The 21,663-nt window shown below is 44.0% G+C and overlaps 1 protein-coding gene and 1 long non-coding RNA gene across 3 annotated transcripts; one reads left to right on the forward strand and one right to left on the reverse strand.

Annotated features, from left to right (window-relative positions):
- Positions 1 to 175: 175 nt before the first annotated feature.
- LOC116716720 (alpha-1,3-galactosyltransferase 2-like) lies at positions 176 to 10,076 on the reverse strand. 2 transcript variants are annotated; one of them, XM_032557537.1, is made up of 6 exons: positions 10,010 to 10,076; positions 6,387 to 6,470; positions 5,874 to 5,963; positions 5,445 to 5,540; positions 2,501 to 2,638; positions 176 to 995 (listed from the first exon to the last, which is right to left on the reverse strand). In XM_032557537.1, coding segments are annotated over exons 2-6 (1,011 nt in total). In that variant the 5' UTR covers positions 6,389 to 6,470; positions 10,010 to 10,076; the 3' UTR covers positions 176 to 310. The 2 variants fall into 2 exon arrangements, with proteins under 2 accessions (XP_032413428.1, XP_032413429.1); XM_032557538.1 differs by having other exon boundaries at positions 5,874 to 5,907; positions 6,383 to 6,470.
- Positions 10,077 to 12,688: 2,612 nt separating this feature from the next.
- On the forward strand, positions 12,689 to 13,143 carry LOC116716718 (uncharacterized). Its single transcript, XR_004338602.1, has 2 exons — positions 12,689 to 12,758; positions 13,042 to 13,143. It is a non-coding gene; the product is annotated as an uncharacterized LOC116716718 (long non-coding RNA).
- Positions 13,144 to 21,663: the final 8,520 nt, after the last annotated feature.

Below are 21,663 nucleotides of genomic sequence, written 5' to 3' on the forward strand. Positions count from 1 at the left end.
TCAAAGATAAAAAATTGTCAACTTCTTTTCTAGAAAATCTCAAAATTGCAGTTTTTTTGTGCAAGCGTTCAACTTTTGAGAATTTCAGAATTTTTATGAGAAAATTTCTGAGCTTGTTCCCAGAATACAATTTTTTTCTAACAAATCTTTGACTTTTCACGCTCATTAATTGCTATGTTTATTCTAGAACATGTCTGAGATTATTCTCATAATTCGAGTTTTTTTGGTGAAAACAAACTCCTTTTTTGACTGTATAATTACAGTCAACTGCAACCAAAGGGGATCTAAATAAAATAAATTAGAGAGTTATCTATGACGTCCTCAGGTTGTAGTAGTCTTTAGGTGCCCACAGCAGCCGGTACACCTGTATGTCTCTCCGGTAGCCGATGCTGGTGTCCCAGCAGTACTCTGGAGAGAGAACCCTGCTGGGCTTGTGAAGCCAAAAGTACCTGTTCAGATGACTCTCGTCGTGCCACAAGGCCTCCACTTCGTTCTCCTTGTCCGCCAAGATGCTGCGGTAGCAGGCCTCCGTCAGCGCCTTCACGTTCCTCCAGGAGCCTCCGAAGACAGCAGCGTGGTAGTAGAAATCCCCAGTTTTCATGAACGCCTTGGATTTCAGGTTGCGGTCGTAGGTGAACAGCATCTTTGGGAGGTGATAGTAGTGGGCGTGAAGCAGAGCCACCGAGTCTCCCAGAGCTTCGGGGCCAAATCTGCCGGTGAACACTTGATCGACGTCAAAGCAGAAGACGTGCGTGGCGTGGTGGCGGATATCCGACTCGATGACGTCTGATATCGCCTTCATCCTCATCATGGAGATGTCCTGCCACCGCGTGTGTCTCTCCACTCTGATTAGTTTCAGGTGCCGATTGGGGGCGAGCTTGATGTTCGGCACTTTCTCAGGCGTGTCCGTGAACACGTAGTATGACACGGGCATACTCGACATGAAGTGTTGCTCTGATGAGTTCAGGAAATCCTCCAGGTAGGCATCCAGGTACCTGCAGAAACAAAGATGTCAGCCTTTATCTTCCTGTGGTGGAAACCAGGATGTGATCCTGGGAATTTTGCAGCTGACAGCCATCTTGGAAGGTATCCGCAACTGTGACGACAGTTGCTATGGAGTTGCTATGACAACAATGTAAACAAGCCACATTCTCTGTCTCTGTCAGCTGCGATTTTGTTATGAATAATTATGATTTTGCTCCATTTTGTCAGACAGACTGAGACTGAACAGTCAGATAAGTTTCCCACTGGTGAACTGTGTGCAAAAATGTGTTGGTAGAAATTCATTATTAATGTGTTTAGGAGCCTGATGATTAAATTACATTTAGTATTTTGTCTGTTTGCATGTTTGTAATCATTATTATACTGTATTTTAAGTTCTGTCTGTTTTTCTTCAACGTCACATCGTTTCACACCTGCACATGTTGAGACCTGCTACTTCAGTCACTTATTTAAACAGACAAACCAGAAAGTTCAGACTGTTGGAATATTCAATCGGATCCAGAACAGCACAGCATTGAGGGAGAAAAGGTTTCACCCACTCCACCTCTCATGGCAAGACAAGCTAGTTTGGTAGCATCAATCTGCTGAGTTCACGTTGAAAAACACTTTTCTGAGTACAGTGTTTTTCAAAGTGGGGGACGACAAGGGGGTTGTAAAAAGTTAGAGGGGAAAAAAACTACAATAAATAAGATAAACCTCATACATTTTTAAATCTTAATTTTTCATCATAATTTTTGTTTTTTGTTATTCAGTCAGTTTCTAAATAAAACAAAAGCTAAAATAATTGATTTACATGTTATTTAATTTTCTGATGAAAGTTACTGACAAGAAAAAGAGCAAAGGAACTGTCCAGCTGTGGAGAACACTGCTGCAAAACACAGAAGAACTGGGGGAATAAAATTAAATTTGATGTGATAAATATAAAATATTACATCTTTACTTATAATCAGAGGGGATTTTGACAAAATTTGTAGTGTCTGGTAATAAAGTCATATTATCTGACAATGAAAATTTTCACCTTCTAAAATTAGCATGAGGCAACGTTGTATGAATAAATGTGGTAATTATTGGTTTTATTAATTATTATTTTGTAGCATTTTCTGTGGGTTTGCAAAGTACGTCCCCAGCCAGAGTTTAATGCTCTTTGGGAAGCCCTGAACTCACTCGCTCTTTAGTTGCCTAGCAACTCACTCACTCTTTGGTTACCTAGCAACAACCTGTGGAGTAACTTGCACAGCAGTAGCTTAAGGTTTTGACACAATGTCTCCTAACTGCTTAAAAATGAAAAACAACGGCGTGGAGTGAAAGGAGAAAAAAAGTGCAACAACTGGAGAGGAAACTATGGATCAAATGGGAAAAGGTTATTCAACTAGTGTGGAAGTATTTCAAATATTTAGAACAAAAAAAAAACCTAATCAATAATTGTCAATATTGACTGATATGAAACTTTTACATTGTGTTTTGTTCGGCCTTGTCTGACATTCATTTGAAAACCAACCTGCCGACAGCAAACACAGTCAAGCCGACAGAAGATCCTTTGTTTCTGTGTATCTGGTCGTAGTGGCTGGGATTAAACATTCCCTCCCAGATGATGGGAGCCTTCCAGGAAGTGCATGTTTGCACGTCATTTCGAGACCTGAAACAAAGGAGAACCTTGAAGTTTATACAAAAAAAATAGTGCATGGAGAGTTTCCTCCTCTTTTAATAGGAATGCAATTTATAAGTAAAATCAGCTCAAGTTTACAGGTCCTGTAGGGATATTTAGGGCTCTTTGCAAACTGCTTCTAGTCTTTTGCTATCGGCTGTTGGGTTGAATTTCATTGGACTCAATATTTTGAATGTTTCTCATCTTTAGACTACTTTCTGTACGGTGGAGCCGCTGTTTGAACGTCGTTAGATAACTTGCCAAGCTCATAAAGTGTTGAGATGTTTTTCCTGAAGGCCTCAAGATAACTTTTTGGTGTTCACTGCCACCTGAGCAGTTAAACTAAATGTCTAAAAAGCAGTGTTGTATAGTAACGAAGTAAAAAATACTTCACTACTTTACTTAAGTATATTTTGGAGTACTTCATACTTTCCTCGAGTATGAAATTTTTTGATGACTTTCACTTTTACTTCACTATATTTCCGAACTTAATTGCGTACTTTTACTCCGATACATTTTCAATGTGTGGTTTAGTTACTCGTTACAAAAAAGCGAGAGAGAGAAACGCAAGTGTTTTGACCCCACCTACTGATTAGCAAGTAGCAAGCAGGCTACCGAACAAAGTCCGTAGCCTTCTTGCCTGGGCTTGTTCATCACCACCAATAGGATACACCTGTTTCGCTTCTCCCATTAAACACAAAGCAAGTCTCGCAATCAGCAGCAGCCACATGGAGGAGGAGACGGAGACCACAACGACTGCAACGACGTCGGACACGGCTCCAGGGGAACCACCAGCTGGTGATGAGAGCCCATGGCCTTATTTAAACACAATATACTCTTTCGTGGGTGTTAAAGATTCGTCGTACTGCATGCAGTGTATGTTATTCCTGCCCGAAGATGTGGAAATTCTATCTTACAAAAACTCCCCGTCCAACTTGAAGAAACACATCGAGGTAACGTCTTATGAAATGGTTATAATCCTCCTGTTTCAGTAACTATAGCTTGGTCACTAGACACTACTGTATTGTGAAACGTTGACCATAAATGAACTTTGTTTGGCATTGTTTCAGTTCCACACGTGGTGTATTTAGCTTAGGCTTAATGTTGACTGTAGCAGGCTACCTAGACTCCTCTGTTCAAGGGGGGCAGAAGCCATAGCGATAGCAATTTAGACTAAATTTAACGAATATAGGAAAGGCATGCAAGTTCAAAACCAGGTTTACAAAAAAGGTCTCCCTCTTCAGATGCCAATAAGCTGCATTTCCCTCCCAATTCTTTTTTTCTTTTGCATAATGACCAGTTGTGTGCACCACCTACTGACTGTAGGATTGACTGATTCACTGATTTGTGAAGTAGAGTAATCATAACAGCTCTTTTTCTTCATGTTGGCCGCATTTTCTGTTCTATTTATTTTTCTCATTTTCAGCACTGACCTTACTTGAAGGGAAAACTTAAGGCTTACAAAAACTTTGTATTTTCTGTCCTGGAGGGTATACTAAGAAGCTGGTTCAGTTGTAAAGCAGGTTAAGTTAACCTTGTGCTATAGGTAAAGCACCTAATTTTCTTAACTAAATGATGCCTGCAGGTATATCTATTAGCAGGTTTAATTTTGCCTGCACTTGGTTGGGTACATTATTTTAAGTGTATTTGACAAGTTTACCAAAATATAAAAAATGTCATTCAAACTGCATTTGCTTTGTTTTACTTTTTACTTATACTTTTCATTACATTACTTGAGTACATCCATTTTTGCAGTAATTTCCATACTTAAGTACAAGAAGTTTCAGATACTTTAAGACTTTAACTCAAGTAACATTTCAGTCAGTGACTTGAACTTTTACCAAAGTCATATTTTGGAGAGGTACTTATACTTTTACTTGACTCTGAGATTTCAGTACTTTATACAACACTGCTAAAAAGGCCAAATATATTTAAAAATTATGATTTTCTCAACATATGTATTTAATGTTATATGCCTAGTTTAGCTTCTTTAATTGGTATTCTACACACAGATTGCCTACTAATTACATTTCTTAAAATAAGTTTTACAAGATCTGATCTTCAATTTCAATTTAATGTTTATGTTGATCGAATTTTGTTAATCTAAATGCCAGTCTTGCACTACTCACAACATGAACACATTTAAAGCAACACAAGGAAAACCACCTAAAATTACTCTTGTACAAGTCATTTAGGTAGCAGCAAGTATGACCTGCAGATAAACTTGGTGGTTGATACTGCAGATTAAGACTTCATGAGAAATGTCTTTGATAGGTATTTTCCTTTCGAACCTAAATAAAAGAAAGAACCACAGACAACGTATATGAATTTTACGTGGAGCTTTTGCAAAAGAGAAGGCTCTATCGAACTTCTCCTCCGATCAGTTCTACAGAGCGTTCTGATCTGCCCTCACAAAAACTCCTGTTTTTATTGTCAAAGAAGAACAGGCAAGGGGGCAGTCAGGAAAACAACAGAGGTCGTAAAGCTTCTAACCCAAACATCTAACAACCCAGTTCCAGATGTGATATCTGATCAAAGGTCTGAGCCCGGTTCAAATCTCGGTCAGTACTGTCAATAAAACAAAATACGACTGCTCACAGGTAGTTACTAAATTAGGAGGTGCGTAAAGTTGAACCGACAGTAGTGACCTCCATACACACGTAAGGAAGAGAACACTTTAAACAGAAAATCACAATGATCTATAGGCTGAATGTGAACTAAAGTAAGAATAAAATGATAATACCAAAAAATCTCTAACAGTCTGTTCTAGGCAGAACTTGAGGTTTAGACGTCTTACCAAAGGTCGAGGCTTGCGTCTGCACTGTTCCCTGAAGTCAGCATCTCTACACTTTCCAAAGTGCATTTGTCCATTGGAATGAGTCCAATTAAGAATCTGAAATCAAACAAAAATGTGTTTTTTACTTTAAATTTTGAACTAATACTGATGCATTATAGACTCTAAAAACTTGTACGAGATTACATGTTGTTAGCTGACGTGCTTATAGGCAGAAAAACATGGGGGTTCTTAGTTTTCACTGAGTCTGAATCTGATCTCTGTGGCTTGACTGGTGAAAATCTAGTCTAGGATTTTATTTTGACCTTTATTATGTGATGCAAAACAATGAAACCACGTTTACCTCCACATGAGTAATATTGTTAGTTTCCAGTACAGACCTGACAAATGAGTCAGGTCTCTTAACACCATTTTAATCATTTAATAACTCACCGAACTGATGGAGGTGCAAAGAACATGACGGACGCTGCAAACGGAAATAAAAACAGGAATTTCACAATTGTCTTTGACCTCTGAATGCTCCTGTGGTGAGAAAAGGTGTTAAAACCCCAGACAGTGTCAAAAATCCCAAAAACAAATGAACAGTGGATATAAAAAGTTTACACTCCTCTGTTGATGTGCCAGGCTTTTGTGATTTCAAACAAATTACTATTAAAAATGACTTTTTCCAATTTTAAAATTCATCTGTGTGAGGGAAAAACAAAATAAATGCTGCAGAAACTCAGCAGGTTAAATTAGGATACGTTGTTAAATCATGGCTCTTAACTGGGAGTCTATCGTCTGGATTTAATGGTATTTGCAAAACAAATGCAAATATATCAGCTGGTTGAACTCAACTGATTTTGTCAACATCTCAGATTGTCTGATTGTGTTGCAGTGGCACTTTAACTGGGATCAGTAGACTTTTGTTATAAGGTAAATAATGACAGAGAGACATTTACCCATATTGTTGGTTGTTTGTTGACTTCAGTAAAGAAAAAAGACTGTAGGCTGAGGATGATGGCAACCGTGGATTATGGCACAAAAACGCTGGAAGAGAAAAATTTTATGAGAGCTGAAGTTTATTCAATATTTCTAACAAAAAAAGGTAACAAATACATTTATCCTGGATTTACAAAGATGATTACGGTACTTTAATATTAATAATGAATAATAATACCAACACATTTGATCAATTTAAGTTTCCAATTTATAAGTATCTGACATGGTTTAAAAGAGGGCAAAAATCCCATTTAAGCTGTTAGGATATTTTCAGGTTGCAACACCAAGAAAAGAAACTGTGAAATCGTAGCCATTGTGAAAAATAAACCCAATGTCTACATTCAGACCGGTTTCAGTGGTTTGGCTGGTTGACTCTGTGCTGTGTATTGTTGGCTTTAAAGGGATTTAATTCAAAACGGACTCCTCAATTCATGGAAAGACAAAAATGGCAGCGTTGAGTTAAGGTTCTGAGAAAAACCTCAGAAGGAGAAGAGCATCCTGGGTAATGCAGTGGCACAACAGAATAACGTACTACAGATTGTAGTTTTTACTAAATGTTTTACTTCTGGTTCTTCTCTACGCAACCCGACATTGAAAGACAAAATGCTCATTGAAATGAATAGTGCAGAACTTATACACTGTAAAACATTTGAAGGTGGTTTAACTTGAAAATGAAAGTCCACCTGCTGCCTTGAAAATGTAATTTAAGTCAACAAGAAAAATGTTTTGATTTTAACTCAGAAATTAAAGTTCAAGAAGTTGATTTAACAACAAGAGACAAGTTTTCTAAATGTTTTTAAGTTCATTAATCTTTAATTGAGTTTACCTAGCCCTAAGCATTCTGGGAAATAGTTTCCACTCCTGTCTTTTTCTTCTTTCAGTTTTCTTAAGTGCTAACATAAAAACTCTAGTTTATCAAACTCTTGGAGGTTTGACAAAATTATTAAAACCTTAACACATCTTACTACTGTAAGTTTATCTTTCACAAACTCACATTTACGTTCAAAATCTAAAACTCGCTACATTTATTTGACTTAAATAGTAGAAGACAGTAGACAAAACTAAATGCGGCTCAAATGTTTTACAGTAGATGCAAATAACCTGATGCAAATAGTTTTTTTTTTCTAGGTCCTCTTTAGTTTATAAAGATAACATAATTTATGCATCACATTTGCATCACAGACTGAAATGGTAAGAAACTCTCCTATAACGTCTCTAGATAAAATGTCAAAATACCTGAGACTGGACAGAACTCCCCAAACCCCTAAATTAGAAGAATTAACAGTAAGATAATGTCTCATTGTGAAGGAATAAATATGTTTTGTTGTGTGTGAAAATGAGCAGCAGTCACAAAAAGGGGAACTTCATGAGCCTCAGCGCAGTGAGTCTCCATGGTGACGGGGTTTGGGCTTTTGAGGTGTGTGAGAGCTCAAAGAGGAAACATCATGTTTTAAAATTAAATACTATTTACTTATCCTACTCAGTGAATAGTCAGAAAGTTTTTTTTTCTGTACAGATCAATGTAGAACATAATCATTTTAACATTAATGGAGAAGATTAATTTCTTATTGGAAATAAGTTTATTCTAAGAATACAGAGAGATTTGATATTAGGATGATGCAACCCCAGGGTGGGGACAAGTGTAAATATTAGGGGAATTAAGGCCAATAAGTCTGTTTAATAATTCAAGGAAACGTCTAAAACCAACAGGATGAGACGTTAATACAAACCATGAAGGTTTTGTTTTATGAAGAGCCTCAATGAACACCAGTTTTCAAGTTTTGTTTGTCCCAGCTGGATTTAGTTCTGATTTCATCCCGCTGGATGATGCTGACACCACCATAAGCTATAACTTACTCATCCATCCACAAATCATGTGGCAAAAGAAATGGGGGCTTTCTTCTAAAAATAGCCTTCAGTTTTTCTAGTGAGGTAAACAGTCCAAATTCAATATATAGACTAATTCGATACTAAACGTCCCTTCAGGCCTGTTGTGTCAATAGGAAGAATTGTTGATTTGACCTAAAAAAAAGTTTCAAATATTTGATTGTATTTAATTTGTGATATCTATTTTTATGAGCAGGATGAAAAATGAAAATGAAACAAGATGAAAAACGAAATGGTTCATTTTCCACAACTTCCCCTATAGAGTTGCCTGTAGATGAAGTTGCCGTTTTAAAACAGCACCAGTCTGAGCGAAGAGTCAAGTTCATGTCTGATCTGAAAGTGTGTCAGGTTTCCACAAAAACACAAACGACTTTACAGCACCGCTTTTAGTCATGATGAGGCCACAGCTCGTTTTGGATTTGATTGTGAAAAGTGGAACAGTAAAACAGGTTTGATGTCGGTGAAACAGTCTGGCACTCAAAAGCACCAAGCTGCCTTAAAAATTCAGGTTCAAATGAAAATCATGAGAAATAATAACAAAAGATGCAAAGACGTGAGGAATCAATGCATGTAGCCTGTTGCATTTGTCCTGCTTCAACAAGGATTTACTCTGTGCAGAAATCTAAAGTAATACGCAACTTAATGTGAAGATGTTCTGCAGACTTTGAGTATTTTTGGTCTTTGAAAGTTTCTCATGGCACACATTTGCATAGCAGACAGTCAGTTTATAAAAGCAGCTTTAAATGTTATAAAGTGCAAAATAAGACATTCGAAATGCTGGACAAACCAACATTTCCAAAATAAAAGCAGCATATTTAAATTTTGTGTGCAGAATTAAAATAACTTGCCATACTTTTCTGCAAAATCCTAGTAGCACAAGGTATTGTTGTTAATCTATTTATATTTCTTTTTTATGAGGATGTTCTAAAAGCTACTCAACCGGAGAAAAAACATCAGTCACTTTCAAAACAGTTTTTTTTCTTTAAATATGTCATTGGTTTTTCTATTTTGCGTCTTTCTTGCTATTTTGCAGTATATTTTTTATTATCTTAATCTCAACCAGTCTATCGTAAGTGTGACTGTATCTTTGTTGGGCAGGAAGTAGGAATAAACGAACATTAAACCTGTCTGTGATGCAATCTGGACTAAAGCATATTTACATGTCAGAACAAGTCATGTTCAGACAAATTAGGAATCTGACAATAAAACTTCAGAGCGATTGCTCAAGGCTGCTCCATTTTTCAAAATGTCAAAATGCCGATTTCGACTCATATTCTTAATAAATCTTAATAATTTATTCAGTATACAAAAATTGTCAGATTCCCGTGAAATGTATTTTAAACTACATATCACATATGCACCATTTTGTTTCGTAAAAACCCCAATAAACAACATCAAAGTTTGACGAAATTGTAAATTAAGAAAAATCAGTCGGGTATTTTGCGATGCAGATGCTGCACGCTTTGTTTTTACGCGTTTTGACGTGAGACTGAAACTTTTCCTAACACACATAGGGAAATAATTAAAAGTATGTCCCGCCAAGTTTGTTTTCTATTGATCGATTTTTCTGATTAATAACTTAATTTTGCGCTAAGGTTTAGGCAGATGATGGACAGACCGATTAGGCTCATAAAAAAACAATCCTTAAAGATTTAGTCCTACACAACATTTTAAAATGTTTTTTTTCTTCTTTTGCCTACCTGTAGGTTTCTTTTGTTAATCCAAAACGCTTCACATGTTAAACGCCACTGCGCATAAAGCTCCACAGTAGGAGCAGGTTGTCTGTACAATATCCTAATTTGCATGTCACTCCCTTTTCAAGAAACCCATTACTTTGAAAAAGGGAGTTGGCTTCAGACATGAAACCAGCGCCCTACTGGTCCCAGCTCAAACGCAGTGATTCCCACTAATACCAATGATTATTATGGGAATAATACAGATTAATCAGTCTCTCTGGCTAAATCTGGCATATTTACGCAATTCATGTTGGTTAATATGCATTGTCCTCTTTATTTTCAAAAGTAATAATAATGATGATAATAATAATAAAATTATGAATGTATTATTATTATTATTATACTATATAATAATTTGATATATATAATTTAATATGGATGGATGGATAATATATTAATAATAATAAATGTAAATTTACTAGTGGTGCAATATTTTCTGTATGTTTTTGTCGACGCGCTGATGGCCAATTCCAGACAAAGGTTTTATAGCAGACTTTGTTTTCTCTAGCCTTAAAAAAGAGAAAGAAAACAGGAAAACAGGATGTGGTATTATTACCACATCCTGTAAGAATCAGAGAATGACCAACAACCTGCATGCTGACAGAAAATTATTAAACGTGTTAACATTTTAACGTGAACAGAGCAGGTTTCTGTTTTCAGCCTCGTCTTTATCATCGCTTCTCTTCCGTCGTTGGAGCGACGCTTCGTGTTTCATCTCTGTGTCAGAAACTTAATTAAAGCAAAATTTCTCCACTCATACTTACTTCATCATAACTTTTTTATATCTTTATACAGGATTTTTATTATTATTATTATTATTGACATCGATACTTTGACTTGTATACTGTAAACAGGTCGATGTAAAACTGTTAGATTACCCAAAATTATTTATAATTGCGGAATATCCGAATAATAAGGAAAAGATGGATGTTTTGGTAGCACTTTATTTGAAAGAGTGTGCATAAGTCTGACATGACAAAACATCTGTTATGAACATGTTTATGACTGTTCGGTAATGGCACTTTTAATTCAAAGCCGTACTAAAAGTTGCATTAAAAAGCCATTAAAAGTGTCAATTTTGCGCTAAAAGTGTCAATTTTGCGCTAAAAGTGTCGTTATTTTCTGAATGACAGTCATTCAGACTCCTTCATGTTTATACCAGCGTCATGTCAGTCTTATGCATTCAAATAAAAATGTTACCGATGTTTTTCCTTAAATCCATAACGTTGCCATTTCAGGATGGTTAATTTGAGTGACTTTTAGGCTTGTTCACACTGCAGCCCGAATGACCCAATTCCGGTGTTTTGTCTAATCCTGTGTTTCCCAACACTGTTTCCCAACACTGTCCTACATGTTTTAGAGGTTTCCCTGCTTTAATGTGCCTGATTCAACTGAGTGCAGTTCAACAAACGCCTGTTAATCAGTCATCAATTGAAATCAGCTGGACTGAAGCAAGGAAATACCTAAAACATGCAGCGCGGTGAGCCTTGAGGTCTCTGATCGGATATTTTGTTGGTGGTCGTTCACACTTCCAATCCTCAGCCTAATAATTTAGGCAATTATGCTATTAGGCTGACTTGTATGTGATCTCAAGCGTAAACTGCAAACGACCTGAAAGTGTCCCGCATGTTCAGTAAAGGGCGCAATGACGTCACACACAGAGAGCGTGCTCAGTGTTTTGCAAACCACCATGAAGGAATAGTGGTCAGTGTTTGCGGAAGTAAACGTGGACGTTAACGGTGGAGCAGAGCTTGCGATTTTGAAGATGCTGTCCGACCAGAGCAGCACTTTAACAGCTTAATCATCACTACTGTCCTCCATGATTGTTGTTTTTATTCCTCTTTTTTTTTTTTTAACTTTATTTATTATAACAAACAACAATACAATTGTACTCTGAACAAATCTCAGGAAGATAATAACAATAATTTACCAGGGGGAGCATAAAATAAAGCAAGAAGATAAGAAAACGACAATCAATATAAATATGTATAAAGGAAATAGCACAAATTGTGATACGTGTGCCAGATGTCACAGTGCATTAACATAAAAGATAATCCAAAATTCCAAGTTGATTACAAGCCCGTATTGTTGATTCTGCTTTTTGATTAGTGGAGGACTGAATTGTTGATAAATAATGTTTAAGTTCGATCAAAAAAACTAAAAAATTTGGTTTTTCTTCAAAAATTTGCATTTATGTAGGTGAAATTTAGCCTTAATAATTAGTAAATTGATAAGGAGACTCTTTACATTAATTCCTCCATTTTGTTGAAATCCAAATAAGACATTTTCCCAATATAACTGAAAGCCTGCTGAAATTTTGGAATCAACAAAGTTACAAAAATGTTGCCAAAATATTTTAGAATGAGGGCACAACCAGAACAAATGAGTGACTGATTCTGGGCAAACGACACAGAAGGAACAGTTCACATCAACGTTGGAATTGAATCTCTTTAAATAGACTTTAACGGGGTAGATTCGGTGAATGAGTTTAAAAGAAACTTCCTTTATCTTGTTAGAGAGAAGAAAGTGATTAGGGAGCAGCCAGATAATGTTTTTATTCCTCTTGCGCGTATCAAGATGCAGAATAGTGACGTTTGTCGAGTATCAGTGGAGAAAAGCATGCCTGCCGAGAATTAGCGCGATTAAGCTGACACCCCACCCACGTCAAAAAATTCGGCAAATAGTCTGAGTGGTTAGTGCTCCGTTAGTGCAGGTTAAAATTTTCGTTTGTGCATCTTTGGTTTCTGAGATATTAAAAATTATTTTTTAGGTAATCCAGAGTTCACCATCCCCCCATGTTGCTCCAAAACAAACCAAACTTGGTAAACTGGGCTACTTCGTTAGTGCTCCGTTTGTGCAGTTAACATTTTAGTTTGTGCAGCTTTCATTTTCGAGATATTAAAAGTTATAATTTTGGCCGATGACGTCACCATCCCCCCCATGTTGCTCCAAAACAAACCAAACTGGGCTACTTCGGTAGTGCTCCGTTAGTGCAGGTTTGTGCCGTTAAAACGGTCGTTTGTGCAGCTTTGGTTTCTGAAATATTAAAAGTTATTTTTTAGGTCATCAGAGTTCACCATCCCCCATATTGCTCCAAACATCAACATTTTTGCTTTACGTCGCCGCCACTATGTAGCCTGGGCCACAATGTTACCCAAGGATTATATTATACAAATGATAATTTCAGATAACGATATTATTATTATTTTTACTTTTTTCTAAATATACCAACTAAATCTGATTTTACTTTATTTGGTGCTTTCAGAGTTTAACATTCACGCGATGACATTCACCCAATTAGGGGACAATTAATTTCACCTGCTGCAGGCTGTACTTCCTGTTTTACTTCCGGTTCTCTTCCAGCACATTCCTGTCAGGTAAGTCTTGGTTTCAGTGTCGTTTTTATGTATTTGAGGTTGCTGTATTTTTGTAGAAAGGGGACTATTTGCAAGAATTCATGGCATAATCAATACAGTTATAGTAAGACAATATTTCTGGTTATTTATTTTTTTTGGTGATGTATAAACTTGAATACCTTATGGTTTGCTATTGACACACCCAAATACCTGTACTGTGAGGCGAAGGGTTTCTATCCTACTTGAGAACTAATGAACCATGAAAGTGACTGTTTTGAAAATCCAATATAATTTGACAGTAAAATAAGAAACTGTGTTGATTTGAACAATTCAAACAACAACAACAAAAACAAACAGTGTCTTGATAATTGGAAATTAATTTCTCCTGTCTTGAATAGACAACTCCTTTCATGTGAACATGTGAACTCCTTTCAGAAACATGGCATGAAGCTATTTGCCTTTGGTCTGGTCTTCAAACTTTCTACCCCAATTTTTTTCCCTCACAGATCTGCTGTGTATAGCACTGCATGTGGTAGTATTTTCTTCTTTTCAGACAGTGTCTTCAAGACATTTGCCAGGTAATCATAAAGCTCCCACACAGATGGAGTTCTCTGGCAGTATGCAGTATAATGTCCCAGGCCATCTTTGGTCAAGCTTCCCCTGAAAGCAATGACTGCTCTCAAAGTAAGTGTTTTTCCTTGGAGAACCATAATGGAGGGAAATTCACTCAAGGCGAATTCAGTTGGATTTGGAAGGTCACTGTCAATCCATGTTATTTCTCCAATGCTGTAGCTGTGAGTAACGGTTCCTGTGCAGAGAACATTTCCTGAGGTACTGGCTCCTGTTTTGAATTCAGATGGACATTGTGATTCATTCTGCAGTGGTCGGAGGCAGGGAGACTGTGGAAGGAAGAGTCCTTTTTCTACTGAAGTGCCAAGCTGAGCCATGCCAGAATTCTTCAGGACAGAAATGTCAGGTGAAACAAATGGTACTTCCCTGGTCATTCCTTTGTTTAGGCAGCAGTATTGTGAAGAGCAGTGTTTTGATAGGTAAACGCTTGATACATTTCTCATTGTCTTCCCAATAACAGTGGCAATATTGCACTGGGCATCGATTTGGTGGGTACCAGACCTCAACTTTGTTTTTGCAAACATTGAACTAAGTAGATCTGCCCTCTGCAAGTATGTCTTTGGGGTCACACCATCTGTAGTTATGGATTTCACCAGCTGCAAGAGTGTGTTATCACTGTCATTCATGACAACATTTTGAAATGCAGAGCTGTCATAGAAAGTACAGCATAAGCACTGACAAAGGGCATCAAAGGAACAGGTGTTTAACACAGAGAGAGACAATTTCCCAATTTTAACAGGCTGATGCATGTTTCCATTTTTTAATAATCCCACTTTCACTCTTTTGGCCCCAGATGATGAATCTGCATGGAGCCATTCAGTGCAGGAACTCAGGTATGAAGTCCTCTTCCTCTTTTTGGGTGGAAGAATTTGTCCTCTCCAATTTTCAACCATGTTTTCATCTGCTGTGGAAAACTTTCTGGTGGCATCAGATTCCATTAAATCGCTAGAATCCATTTCTCTGTTACCTTCAGCATTGTGGGTAATTATGGATGCAGGATTAACTTCTGCATCTTCTGCTGATGCAACTTGTTCCTCCTCTTTTTTTGCTTTTGCAGAGCAAATCCGCATATTTCCTTCGATGAAGGAAAGATGCCGAGAAATGAAGCGATCGACTCGCATGGGTAAGTTCTCATGTTTGAACAGGCCATGTTTTACATTTTTGAATTCAGCTTCAACATTGGCTGAGCTTGCCGTGAGGCTGGTGCTTTTGAAGAGTGGAACCATTATTCCTGTCCACAGTGGTAAGTAACTTGCAAGTCTTATAATGTGTGGCACAATCTCAGGGAGGAAATGGATGTTATCCCTATCCCCATTAGCTGCAGCGTGTGTCCTGCTCTCCTCACAAATGTTTGACACCCAGTCTCGTAGGTCAGTCTGGATGTCATCACATGGATCCACTTGATGCACTTCCTTTGTGTCTTCATCTGGAATGAGGATGGAATTTTCTTCAATCTGGGCTTTCAGGTATTTTTTGCACCTCTCTGATTCAAGAGGGGTTCCAGAACTATCATCACCTTCTGCCTCACTGAGAGCCACAACAGTGATGGCATGTATTAACTGCTTTGCATGGTCCAAGTTTTGTGCTTGAAGAAGCTTTGCTATTCCCCTGACAAAGAAGTCTTTGACACGGTGTGACTTGTTTTTCATGCAGTCCCACTGGCAGACCATCTTTATGCAGTGGGCAACATCAACCCTGATGTAACAGGGAGGAAGTTTTGCAGACTAGTTCCCAAGTAGCACACGGAAGCATTCATCAATGTATGACTTCAGGTTAGAAAGAGGAGTGAAGGCCTTCACCAGAGCACCAAGAATAGCCAGGGAAAAGTCACTCACAGCTTCCCTTGGTACAGCTGCGCCTGCACGAAGCCATTCTGTCAGCCATGTCACAATTGCATTAATGACATGGCTTTCTGATAGCATTTGTACCACTGGGACTGAGCAGTTGTCTCCCCTCAGAAACACCTTGATATAAGATGTGGCCAGATGTACCATTTGGTCGTGCCAGTTTTCTGACAACTGAACCAGTTGCATCAAAGCAAACTACTGAGGGACATTTTTTGGTCAGTGCCTTATAAACATTTGACTCCAATAGTGACAGAAGAATTTATCCAGACCAATATGTATTATACTGCCACTGTTAGGTGTGCTATACTTTAATAACTGCAAAGACAGAATGGGGTCTTTGTCGCCTAATTCCAAATCTTTTCTCTCCTGCTTGGCTTTTCGTAAGGTTGCCAGATTTGGAAGGTGACTTGGCTCGGGATCTCCAATATCCATCAACTCTGATGCCTTTGCTGACCTGCATACAGCTGGTTCCATCCTACCATCACACAACTCTTTTGAAACCTGTGCACGAAGGGTTCCTGACATGAATCTTTTGGACTGGCCAGTGTGCAGGGAGATGTCGGCACCTTGGATGGAGCACTGGAGCACCATTGGGCTGTTGACCGTTGGCTCTCTGTCACATGTCATTTTAACATGGCCTTGACACTCTTTACAGAAGCCTTTGATATCAATGTACTTACTAGTGACAGTTGGATAAACTTTTGTTCTTTGCAATACAAATGTACATGTGCTTTTCAACTTTTTCCAAAGCAGATCATTAATTATGCGACTCCAAGTGCCAGGTTTTAAAATTGTGTATTCCCTTTTGCCAGATGATGAAAACTTGTCATTGTATTCAACTCTTTCTGGTATAAATTTAATCAATTCTTCAAATGGAACTTCAAGCTGAAAATCTGTAAATTGTCCAGTAGAAGTTGTGTCTGAGTCAAACTCTGTGTCCACGGGGCTTTCAGGATCACTTTCTTGATCATTTATTTCCAAGCTTGCCCATACGTTTTGTCTGTTTAGCTTTACAAATGTGTACAGGGCTTTTGCAGACATTTTATTTCCCAACTGCTGACTTAACTCTGTCCAGACAGCGGCAGTTGGAGTGGCTATATTGCCGTTTTCTAGGATAGCCTCTTTTGACTTGCAGAGAACTGCGAAAAGAGACTCTCTGTCCACTGCTGGCTGTCGAGGCATCTAGTTAAAAAATTAAAAAGGCTTTGATTAGCATTGCTCAAAATAATAATTATGGTCTACATAATTTCGAAGAAGCCACAAAACATTGACATTCTAGCAGAGGCTGCACAATTACAATAGTCTTGAACTAAAAAAAGTTAAGTTAGCTTTCCCAGTTTCTCATTTTTACTTTTTTTTTTCATAATGCTACTGTGGCACATTGCTAATGCCGCACGATGCTACAGCCGCACGGTGCTACAGCCTCACGATGCTACTGTGGCACGTTGCTAATGCCCCACGATGCTACTGCGGCACGTTGCTACAGCCGCACGATGCTACTGCGGCACGATGCTAATGCCGCACGATGCTGCAAGATGCTACAGCCGCACGATGCTACTGTGGCAGAGACCCCCGGGCCATCTCCCCTCTGCCTAAGCGGAGGGGGGAGGCCCTGGGTCACTCCCCAGAGGAGAGAGACCCCCGGGCCATCTCCCCTCTGCCTAAGCAGAGGGGGGAGGCCCTGGGTCACTCCCCAGAGGAGAGAGACCCCCGGGCCATCTCCCCTCTGCCTAAGCAGAGGGGGGAGGCCCTGGGTCACTCCCCAGAGGAGAGAGACCCCCGGGCCATCTCCCCTCTGCCTAAGCAGAGGGGGGAGGCCCTGGGTCACTCCCCAGAGGAGAGAGACCCCCGGGCCATCTCCCCTCTGCCTAAGCAGAGGGGGGAGGCCCTGGGTCACTCCCCAGAGGAGAGAGACCCCCGGGCCATCTCCCCTCTGCCTAAGCAGAGGGGGGAGGCCCTGGGTCACTCCCCAGAGGAGAGAGACCCCCGGGCCATCTCCCCTCTGCCTAAGCAGAGGGGGGAGGCCCTGGGTCACTCCCCAGAGGAGAGAGACCCCCGGGCCATCTCCCCTCTGCCTAAGCAGAGGGGGGAGGCCCTGGGTCACTCCCCAGAGGAGAGAGACCCCCGGGCCATCTCCCCTCTGCCTAAGCAGAGGGGGGAGGCCCTGGGTCACTCCCCAGAGGAGAGAGACCCCCGGGCCATCTCCCCTCTGCCTAAGCAGAGGGGGGAGGCCCTGGGTCACTCCCCAGAGGAGAGAGACCCCCGGGCCATCTCCCCTCTGCCTAAGCAGAGGGGGGAGGCCCTGGGTCACTCCCCAGAGGAGAGAGACCCCCGGGCCATCTCCCCTCTGCCTAAGCAGAGGGGGGAGGCCCTGGGTCACTCCCCAGAGGAGAGAGACCCCCGGGCCATCTCCCCTCTGCCTAAGCAGAGGGGGGAGGCCCTGGGTCACTCCCCAGAGGAGAGAGACCCCCGGGCCATCTCCCCTCTGCCTAAGCAGAGGGGGGAGGCCCTGGGTCACTCCCCAGAGGAGAGAGACCCCCGGGCCATCTCCCCTCTGCCTAAGCAGAGGGGGGAGGCCCTGGGTCACTCCCCAGAGGAGAGAGACCCCCGGGCCATCTCCCCTCTGCCTAAGCAGAGGGGGGAGGCCCTGGGTCACTCCCCAGAGGAGAGAGACCCCCGGGCCATCTCCCCTCTGCCTAAGCAGAGGGGGGAGGCCCTGGGTCACTCCCCAGAGGAGAGAGACCCCCGGGCCATCTCCCCTCTGCCTAAGCAGAGGGGGGAGGCCCTGGGTCACTCGACAGAGGAGAGAGACCCCCGGGCCATCTCCCCTCTGCCTAAGCAGAGGGGGGAGGCCCTGGGTCACTCGACAGAGGAGAGAGACCCCCGGGCCATCTCCCCTCTGCCTAAGCAGAGGGGGGAGGCCCTGGGTCACTCGACAGAGGAGAGAGACCCCCGGGCCATCTCCCCTCTGCCTAAGCAGAGGGGGGAGGCCCTGGGTCACTCGACAGAGGAGAGAGACCCCCGGGCCATCTCCCCTCTGCCTAAGCAGAGGGGGGAGGCCCTGGGTCACTCGACAGAGGAGAGAGACCCCCGGGCCATCTCCCCTCTGCCTAAGCAGAGGGGGGAGGCCCTGGGTCACTCGACAGAGGAGAGAGACCCCCGGGCCATCTCCCCTCTGCCTAAGCAGAGGGGGGAGGCCCTGGGTCACTCGACAGAGGAGAGAGACCCCCGGGCCATCTCCCCTCTGCCTAAGCAGAGGGGGGAGGCCCTGGGTCACTCGACAGAGGAGAGAGACCCCCGGGCCATCTCCCCTCTGCCTAAGCAGAGGGGGGAGGCCCTGGGTCACTCGACAGAGGAGAGAGACCCCCGGGCCATCTCCCCTCTGCCTAAGCAGAGGGGGGAGGCCCTGGGTCACTCCCCAGAGGAGAGAGACCCCCGGGCCATCTCCCCTCTGCCTAAGCAGAGGGGGGAGGCCCTGGGTCACTCGACAGAGGAGAGAGACCCCCGGGCCATCTCCCCTCTGCCTAAGCAGAGGGGGGAGGCCCTGGGTCACTCCCCAGAGGAGAGAGACCCCCGGGCCATCTCCCCTCTGCCTAAGCAGAGGGGGGAGGCCCTGGGTCACTCGACAGAGGAGAGAGACCCCCGGGCCATCTCCCCTCTGCCTAAGCAGAGGGGGGAGGCCCTGGGTCACTCCCCAGAGGAGAGAGACCCCCGGGCCATCTCCCCTCTGCCTAAGCAGAGGGGGGAGGCCCTGGGTCACTCCCCAGAGGAGAGAGACCCCCGGGCCATCTCCCCTCTGCCTAAGCAGAGGGGGGAGGCCCTGGGTCACTCGACAGAGGAGAGAGACCCCCGGGCCATCTCCCCTCTGCCTAAGCAGAGGGGGGAGGCCCTGGGTCACTCCCCAGAGGAGAGAGACCCCCGGGCCATCTCCCCTCTGCCTAAGCAGAGGGGGGAGGCCCTGGGTCACTCGACAGAGGAGAGAGACCCCCGGGCCATCTCCCCTCTGCCTAAGCAGAGGGGGGAGGCCCTGGGTCACTCCCCAGAGGAGAGAGACCCCCGGGCCATCTCCCCTCTGCCTAAGCAGAGGGGGGAGGCCCTGGGTCACTCGACAGAGGAGAGAGACCCCCGGGCCATCTCCCCTCTGCCTAAGCAGAGGGGGGAGGCCCTGGGTCACTCCCCAGAGGAGAGAGACCCCCGGGCCATCTCCCCTCTGCCTAAGCAGAGGGGGGAGGCCCTGGGTCACTCGACAGAGGAGAGAGACCCCCGGGCCATCTCCCCTCTGCCTAAGCAGAGGGGGGAGGCCCTGGGTCACTCCCCAGAGGAGAGAGACCCCCGGGCCATCTCCCCTCTGCCTAAGCAGAGGGGGGAGGCCCTGGGTCACTCGACAGAGGAGAGAGACCCCCGGGCCATCTCCCCTCTGCCTAAGCAGAGGGGGGGAGGCCCTGGGTCACTCCCCAGAGGAGAGAGACCCCCGGGCCATCTCCCCTCTGCCTAAGCAGAGGGGGGAGGCCCTGGGTCACTCCCAGAGGAGAGAGACCCCGGGCCATCTCCCCTCTGCCTAAGCAGAGGGGGGAGGCCCTGGGTCACTCCCCAGAGGAGGAGAGACCCCCGGGCCATCTCCCCTCTGCCTAAGCAGAGGGGGGAGGCCCTGGGTCACTCCCCAGAGGAGAGAGACCCCCGGGCCATCTCCCCTCTGCCTAAGCAGAGGGGGGAGGCCCTGGGTCACTCCCCAGAGGAGAGAGACCCCCGGGCCATCTCCCCTCTGCCTAAGCAGAGGGGGGAGGCCCTGGGTCACTCCCCAGAGGAGAGAGACCCCCGGGCCATCTCCCCTCGCCTAAGCAGAGGGGGGAGGCCCTGGGTCACTCCCAGAGGAGAGAGACCCCCGGGCCATCTCCCCTCTGCCTAAGCAGAGGGGGGAGGCCCTGGGTCACTCCCCAGAGGAGAGAGACCCCCGGGCCATCTCCCCTCTGCCTAAGCAGAGGGGGAGGCCCTGGGTCACTCCCCAGAGGAGAGAGACCCCCGGGCCATCTCCCCTCTGCCTAAGCAGAGGGGGGAGGCCCTGGGTCACTCCCCAGAGGAGAGAGACCCCCGGGCCATCTCCCCTCTGCCTAAGCAGAGGGGGGAGGCCCTGGGTCCACTCCCCAGAGGAGAGAGACCCCCGGGCCATCTCCCCTCTGCCTAAGCAGAGGGGGGAGGCCCTGGGTCACTCCCCAGAGGAGAGAGACCCCCGGGCCATCTCCCCTCTGCCTAAGCAGAGGGGGGAGGCCCTGGGTCACTCCCCAGAGGAGAGAGACCCCCGGGCCATCTCCCTCTGCCTAAGCAGAGGGGGGAGGCCCTGGGTCACTCCCCAGAGGAGAGAGACCCCCCGGGCCATCTCCCCTCTGCCTAAGCAGAGGGGGAGGCCCTGGGTCACTCCCCAGAGGAGAGAGACCCCCGGGCCATCTCCCCTCTGCCTAAGCAGAGGGGGGAGGCCCTGGGTCACTCCCAGAGGAGAGAGACCCCCGGGCCATCTCCCCTCTGCCTAAGCAGAGGGGGGGAGGCCCTGGGTCACTCCCCAGAGGAGAGAGACCCCCGGGCCATCTCCCCTCTGCCTAAGCAGAGGGGGGAGGCCCTGGGTCACTCCCAGAGGAGAGAGACCCCCGGGCCATCTCCCCTCTGCCTAAGCAGAGGGGGGAGGCCCTGGGTCACTCCCCAGAGGAGAGAGACCCCCGGGCCATCTCCCCTCTGCCTAAGCAGAGGGGGGAGGCCCTGGTCACTCCCCAGAGGAGAGAGACCCCCGGGCCAT

The sequence above is a fragment of the Xiphophorus hellerii genome, unplaced genomic scaffold (genome assembly GCF_003331165.1).
Source record: "Xiphophorus hellerii strain 12219 unplaced genomic scaffold, Xiphophorus_hellerii-4.1 PGA_scaffold_82__1_contigs__length_105542, whole genome shotgun sequence".
NCBI classification, from domain to species: Eukaryota; Metazoa; Chordata; class Actinopteri; order Cyprinodontiformes; family Poeciliidae; genus Xiphophorus; species Xiphophorus hellerii.